Source organism: Physeter macrocephalus, chromosome 4 (genome assembly GCF_002837175.3).
Source record: "Physeter macrocephalus isolate SW-GA chromosome 4, ASM283717v5, whole genome shotgun sequence".
NCBI lineage: Eukaryota > Metazoa > Chordata > Mammalia > Artiodactyla > Physeteridae > Physeter > Physeter macrocephalus.
This window is the reverse complement of record NC_041217.1, coordinates 63,713,711-63,721,473: the sequence shown is the minus strand read 5'-3', so window position 1 is coordinate 63,721,473 and position 7,763 is coordinate 63,713,711. Positions and strand designations below refer to the sequence as shown.

Sequence of the window (7,763 nt, the reverse complement as noted above, 5' to 3'; positions counted from 1 at the left end):
GGGGGCAGGTGCTTTGTATGAATGTGGCACCAGGAGTGCATGCAGTCACAGCAGGTGTGGTGCTGTCCCCCATGCCCCCCCCGTTCTCTGCACAGATGGGTTCCAAGTCTGGTGGCAGTTATTGACACAGGGCCTCCCAGCACCGGTGAGATGTTGTGCCCTCTATCCGCACCCCCTGTGTATTGGCCAGGTGGGTCCCAGTTGTAAGCGGGAATACCAGGTCCTCCAGTCATGGGCATGATGTTGTTCCCTCCTAGACGACCACCACCTAGATTGTGGGCAGGTGGGCCTCTTGTGCTTGGAAATAAGGTAGAACTAGAAGTGTGTTGAAACCCACGGGTGGTAACCACACTTGCACCTCCAACAGATGTGGTGTGGTCTGTTGGAAGGTGGAAACTGATGTGTCCCTTGACACAGATTTCTTCTCCTTGGTGATGGAACTTTTAAACGTAGGTTTTCTATGTCCAGATGGGCCCTGTGTGCAGTGACGGAAAGTGGCAACACTAGGGCCTCCCATCGTGGGGATGGTGTTGTCCCCTGCCATCACCGTACCACCTGTATTCAGCGCAGGTAGGCCCCAGGTATTTGGATTTAAGGTGGAATCAGGTATGTTCCCAAATGCTGGGATGGTGCCTGCCCCTCCTACTGCAGCAGCCTTGCCGTGGTCAGGTAGATGGCAGGTTGTCTGGCACAAAGTAGGAACAGAAGCGGTGCTGGGTGCCCCACGTAGTCCTGACCCAAAGTTAAGTGGTCTGGATGCCTCTGAATGAGTGAGGCCTGGCGCTGACACACTGACTCCAAGACTCCCACCGGCCGTAGGGGCTGCAGGTGCCATGAACAGTGGGCCTGGTGTGGTGTCGGCAAAGAGCGAGCTACTGTCCCCAGTACTGGGCATCCTGGTGGCAACTCCAAAGCCAGTAGCAATGGACACAGCCCTGGGGAGAATGCCTGGGTTGTCGCCAAAGGCCGGCTGCGTGTTGCTGGTGGTGGCGAATAGGGAAGCTGACTGCATGATGCTGACTCGCGGTGGCTAGGCTGCAGGAGCGACTAGGATTTTATCTTGTGCTGAGGCTGCTGGGTTTACCAGTAGAAAATACTCGTTCGGCTTCTGCCAATCGTTGGCCCCCAATGTGGCCTGAGACGGGAGACCTGTGTCTAAGGAAGCTGGAAGTGTTGGTCTATCGTTGCAGGTAAATGAGTTGAGGCATGGGCTGAGGTATTGCTACCACTGGGTGGTGTGTTCCCAGAACTAGGAACAGCCCTGTGAAATGCCTATTGGTTCTGCCTGGAGACAGGGGCAGACTGGAAAATGACAGCCTGGGAAGGAGGTGTGGTGTCCATAGGTACAGTGTCAGAGCTGCTGCCTGCTGAAGCACCGATGACGGCCGAAGCCGTAAATGGGGGGCTGGGGAGAACAGGAGCCGAATGGACAATGACCGCCTGGGAAGGAGGTGTGGTGTCCATGGGTACAATGTCAGAGCTGCTGCCTGCTGAAGCACCGATGACGGCCAAAGCCGTAAATGGAGGGCTGGGGAAAACAGGACCTGCAGCCATAAATGGGGGTCTGGGGAAAACAGGAGCCGAAGCTGTAAATGGGGGGCTGCGGAAAACAGGACCTGAAGCCATAAATGGGGGTCTGGGGAAAACAGGAGCTGAAGCCGTAAATGGGCAGCTGGAGAAAACAGGAGCACCAGGGAGAGAGGTCCTCTGCTGCCCATGAGAGGTCACAAATATGGGCTGAGGGTTGGTTTGGGGGTCAAAGCCTTGGTTAAAAATTGGGGTGGGCCCAGTTAAAATAGGGGGATTGATGGTAGGGACTGGAAGAGGGGTAGGCAAGTATAAAGGAGGGGTAGAATCTATGCAGATGGGTGTTGTGGGTTCTTTCTCATGGGACGGTGGCTGGACCTTCCTTATATTCTTGGGGATATTTTTCCCTGACACTGAGTGTTCTCCTCCAAGGTGCCTGGGTTTTTGTCAGCAGCTAAGCACGGAAGCTTAGGAGGAAGGGGCATCTCACCTGGATCCCATGTCAGTGCCTCCTTCCCCGACGGGGGCGACCTCAGCCCTGGCAGTGGCAGAAAAAGCGGCAGGGGAATCTTCTGCTTGCAGGGCCTACTGCTTGTAGATAGCAGGGAAGAGGAGCTTCTTCTTTTTTTTGTTTTTGTTTTTTGTTTTTGTTTTTTGCCGTACGCGGGCCTCTCACTATTGTGGCCTCTCCCGTTGCGGAGCACAGGCTCTGGACACGCAGGCTCAGCGGCCATGGCTCACGGGCCCAGCCGCTCCGCGGCATGTGGGATCTTCCCGGACAGGGGAACGAACCCGTGTCCCCTGCATCGGCAGGCAGACTCTCAACCACTGCGCCACCAGGGAAGCCCCAAGAGGAGCTTCTTGATGGGACGCCTGAGGACTCTTCACGCTGTAGCTCCTTCCCAGACATCGGTGAGCCTGGTGCTTTGGGCCGGTGGTCTTCACCCAGCCCTTTTTCTGTTGGCCTCTCCAGCAGCAGGGAGCAGCATGCGGTTGGGGCAGAAGACACCATGGCATGGGATGGGACCTTCACCTCCCTCTCCTCACCTCCTTCCCAGGCTGTTATTTTCCATTCTGCCCCTGTTTTCCCCAGCCCCCCTCTCCTCAGTGGGAGGTGATTGGATGGTACTGGCTTCCTGACACTGACTCCCTGCTCAGGGTAGAAGGCAGGCGCTGGAGCAGCAGGGTGGTCCTGGTCAGATGTGGCAGCCTCCCAGGAGGGCAAAACCAGCGGGTGACAGCCCGCTGGGGCCCCACGGCGGGGCGGAGGCGGAGCCAGGTACGAAATTTGCATAGTAAATTGCCCATGTAGGACCGGTTGTGTGCCAAGCGATCCAAGAATAGAGTGTGAAACTGGGAGAGCTTCTCCTTAGCTTCATCTCCTCTCAAGGTCTAGCACGCACTGGACACTGGATGGCTCAGCCTGGCGCTTGTGACATGTCCATTGCACCTGTCACAGAGAAAGGGCGGGAGGGGTAGTGGGTGGGGCGGGGGGGGCGCATGCAAGCCCAGCCAGTAGAGAAACGCCAGCCCAAGGGCAAATGGTGGGGCCCCAGAGCCCGACCCCTTCTGGACTTTCTAGTGGCTGGGACTTCTCGCTGTGGGTGGCAGGTGTTTGGCACCAGATGGGCCACCATGCGGAGACTGTTGGGGACTGTGGAAGCCTTCTCGTCCAGAGCTCACCCTGCCTGGGCACCAGATCTGCAGGCCCCTCAGCCCTGCGTATGTATCGGCCAGCCCTTCCCCCACAAAGGACCCAGAGGCCAGAGCCTGCTCAGAGCTGAGTGCAGGAGGCACCCAGAGCTTGAAAGGTTGTGGCCAGCCTCCTCCAGGGACCTCCACAGCTTCTCTGCGAGACCTGGAGACTGGAGCACCTCCTCCAGGGCTGCTCAGCTGCCAGCATCACCATGAGGCAGGCAGTGAAGGTTTCTAAGCAGGGGATGCAGAGCCCTGACCCGACTGGATGCTGCACCTCACGATGTCCCTTCCTGGCAGATAGGTTCTTTCTTCACTTCTTTTTCGAAATGTGGTAAAACAACATTTAAACCTTCGACTGTTCTTCAGGGTATACAGATGGTAGTGGCTTAGCTAGGATTCGAAGCAAGCCTGTGTGATTCCAGAGCTCGTGCTCTGGACTGTTGTGCCTCCTTATCATATATGCTTCATGTGTTCCTTTTTTTTTTCTTGTAGTCCTTAAAGTACTTAGCCCTAAGTGCCATACGTGTAATGAACATATACACTGCCCTGTAGGAGGTCTTCTTTTGTTCAACTCATGAATTGGTCATCCAACACATAGGTTCTAGTCTCAGAAAATACAGGTCAGGGACCACCCGTTGTCAGCATAGCAGAATCCCATATTTCTAATTGAGGTTTGCAGCCCAGATTTTCCCTTTGGTATATCATTCCGAGGCCTCTAAAAGGGGCACCATCACCGAGATCTGACTGGGGGATTCTCTCGTATAAGCACGTCACCTCACGCAACAACGCCGTTTACCAAAGTGTCCTCAAGAAAGCGTCTAGTTTCTCGCATGTGTTTCCTTTCACCCCGGCAGAAGGTGCTGCTAACACAGGCTGCGTGCCCACGTTGACAATGGGGCCTTATGGGAACGAAGTATTTACCCCTTTGGAAGCTAGGATGCTTGAGGCCAGAAAACTGATTGAAAAGCACTGTGCTCGCCAACCTTCTACACCCTGCAGGAATACACAGGGAGGAACGGAGACTTTTCCCAGAGAAACAGCGTGCTTGCAATTTCTTGCGAGGAGCAAATAGAGCAGATGACTTTATCTAGGGACAATGTCAGCTGAGCGCCAGACTCAAAGTAAGGTGCAGTGTCCCAGCAACCAAGTTGGCGGTCAGCCGTTTCAAAGAGGCCTTCACGACAAGTGCTGTAAATGCTGCTGTGCATTTCAAGACTCTGAGGATGCGAGCGTCTGCACCGTATTCCCAGGAAGGTCACTGTGCGCCCAAAGAGGCGTCTGTGCCTGCTGAGCAACATCCAGCCACATGCGTCTCTTGGCTCCAGTGTTTTGTACGCACAAGGCCGGGCACCAAAGTCTTTCCTCCATCGCAGAGCTAGATTTCCAGAGCTTGGAAGAAGCCTGAAGAACACGTTTCTAAGCGGGGTTCTAGGCAATGCAAGGGGGCCTCATTTTGTAAACCTGAGTTGCTTTGAGGAAAACACCGTGCTTGCATGGGTTCTCGGAATTCACACCAGTCCTCTTGCTCCCTCAAGCAGCCCCTCGACATCATACCCAGCGGGAGAAATGGGCAGTCATCCTCGGAAGATTGCTAGGTAGGCCTCCGCAAGATATACCGTGACCTAGGCCAAACGAAGGCGTTCACTAACTCACGCAATTCAGGAGGAACACTTTCTTTCCAAAGTGCTTTCAGGGAGGGGGTCCAGTGTGTGACATGTGTCTCTTTTGGCTGCTCGGGAACTTTAGCTACATGAGCTGTGTGTCAAGTGTGAAAATGGCGCCAGACGAGAAAAGCGAATTTGCACTGTTGGCAACCCGGAGAGCTGCATCCTCAGAGCTCTCTGAAAAACAGTCCTGTCTCACCTGTCTTGTATTCATCGTAGGAGTTCCCTGGGAGGGAAAGAGAGGGAGAGTGGGATTTCTCGAAAGAAGAGGGTGCGTATAGTTCCTTGCCAGGAGCTCATCCCAAAGCCTTCTGGCTAGTGGTTAGCAAACCTGTCCACACGCTGCTAAAGGAACGTCTGCATGTGCCATGAAAAGTGTTGAAGTGCAACTGTTCACGAGAAGCCTTAGTGAATGTACTGCTTTAACGCTGGTAGGCCTCTCAGGACTGCGAGTTCTCTCACGCCTGGACCCGGGTCACGGAAGAACACGGGGTACCCAAAGTGTCATCTGTGGCTGCTGAGCAAGCTCCAGCCACATGGGTCACTGGGCTCCACTCTATGCATGCAGAGGGCACGGCAACACACGGCTTGCTCCAGCGGAGAGCAAGATCTCCACCTCTGGAAACCAGTCTCAGGAACAGCGTGGGGGACGGTGTCATGTGCAATGAATGTCAGACTCCCCGCGAAGATCTGCAATGCACTGAATCATACACGGTGATTAGCATTGATTCTACGAACTCAAAGCTGACGACACTTTCCCTCAAGCAGAAACGTGGCTTAAGAACCAGCCCGAAATGATGGATACTTTTCCCGAAGCACTGCTAGGCCACCACGTAGAAGCTGGAGCCAGAGGGGTAAGCATTCTTTGCCCCTTTGGAAAGCAGGATTCTTGGCACCAGAAAACTGAAAGAAAAGCACAGGCGTCGCCCATTTTGGAAACCCTGAAGAAATTCCCCCGGAGGAAAAGTGAGTTTTCTCAAAAGAAAGAGTGCTCCTGCAATTCCTTGCCAGGAGCTTATCCAGCAGAATAACTCAGCTCAGGCGAATGTCAGCTGAGTGGCATAATCCAGAGTAAGGGGCAGTGTTTCCATCAGCAAAGTTGATGGTCACAAGTTGACCCAAGGCTTTTGCCCCTGAAGTGCTGTAATGCAGGTGTGCCTTTCAGAACTCTGACCACCCTCTCGTCTGCACCACTGTGCGAGGAAGTCACTGTGTACCGAAAGTGTCATCAGTGCCTTCTGAGCAACCTCCATCCCCATGGTCTTTGGGGTCTTGGTATGTGGAAGGCCAAGCAGTAAAGTGTTTCCTCTGTCGAAGAGCTAGATATCCAGAGCTTACAAGAATCCTCAGGACAACTTTTCTCCCTGGTCTTCTTTGCAATGCAAGGGGATCTCGGTTTGTAAACCTGAGCTGAGTTGGAAACAACCTGCGATTAAAAACCTTCTCAGAATTCACAGCTGATATCTTGCTCCTGCAAGCAGCACGTCGACTTCTGGTCCAGATGGACGAAAGTGCTCTCATCCTCTGAAGATTATTAGGCCTTTGCAAGACTCACAGCGACGTAGGCGAAACTAAGGCATTCACTGGCTCACGACATTCACCTCAGGAGAAACTCCTGCTTGCCAAAATGCTTTCATGGAAGGGCCCATGTGTGTGGCATGTGTCTCTTTTGCCTGCTTGTGAACTTCAGGTACCTGAGCTGGGTGTCAACCGTGAAAATGAAGGCCGACTGGAACAGCAACATTTGCCCCACTGACAAACCGGAGAGCTGCGTCCTCAGAGCTGCCTGAGAAACAGTCCTGTTGCCCACCTTGCTTTCACCCCAGGATTACCCTGAGAAGCAACGTCAGGCAGAGAGAATTTTCTAGAAAGCACCAGAGTGCATGCAGTTCCTTGCTAGTTTCTCATCCCACAGCCTTGTTGGCTAATGGTAATGAAACTTGCCCACATGTGGCAAGGAACATCAGCATATGCCGTGATCAGTGCTGGAGTGCAGCTGTTTCCAAGAAGCCTTAGTGAATGTACTGGTTTAACGCCAGTATGCCTCTCAGGGTTGCGAGGACTCTTGCGGCTGGGCCCTCGTCATGGAAGAACACGGTGGACCCCGAAGTGTCATCAGTGGCTTCTGAGCAACTTCCAGCCACATGGGTCATTGGGCTGAACTCTATGCCTGCAGCAGGCAGGGGAACACGCAGCCAGCTCCAGCGAGGAGCTAGATCTGCACTGCTGGAAACCAGCCTCAGGAACATTGGTGGTTGGATGGTCTCGTGTACAACTCATGTCAGCCTTCAGGCGAAGCTCTCAGCTGCCCTGAGACCTATCCGGTGCTGGCAATTGAATCTAGGAACGCAAAGCTGTCGAAGCTTAACCTTTCTCAGAAATGTGACTTTAAATCCCTCCACTCCCATAATGAAGGACACATTTCCTATAGGATGGTATACCATTGCTAGGCCTCTGAAAGGGGCACCATCACCGAGACCTGACTGAGGCATTGTCTCATATAAGCACGTCACCTCACGCAACAACGCCGTTTACCAAAGTGTCCTCACGGAAGCGCCTAGTTTGTCACATGTGTTTTGTTGTGCCCCGGCAGAAGGTGCTGCTAACACAGGCTGGGGGTCCACGTTGACAGTGGGGCCTGATGGGAAAGAATTATTTACCCCTTTGAAAACTAGGATGCTTGAGGCCAGAAAACTGAATGAAAAGTACTCTGCTCACCAACCATTGACACCCTGCAGGAATACACAGGGAGGAACGGAGACTTTTCCCAAAGGAACAGCCTGCTTACAATTTCTTGCTAGGAGCACATCCAGCAGATGACTTTATCTAGGGCCAATGTCAGGTGAGAGCCAGACTCAAAGTAAGGTGCAGTGT

The 7,763-nt window shown here is 53.6% G+C and overlaps 1 protein-coding gene across 1 annotated transcript in view; it reads right to left on the bottom strand.

Moving 5' to 3' along the window:
* Window positions 1-239, bottom strand: part of LOC112062430 (high affinity cAMP-specific and IBMX-insensitive 3',5'-cyclic phosphodiesterase 8A-like) — a 2,532-nt gene extending 2,293 nt beyond the window's left edge. The window contains 1 exon segment of the mRNA XM_055083881.1: window positions 94-239. Coding sequence (XP_054939856.1) covers window positions 94-239 — 146 coding nt within the window.
* Window positions 240-7,763: the final 7,524 nt, after the last annotated feature.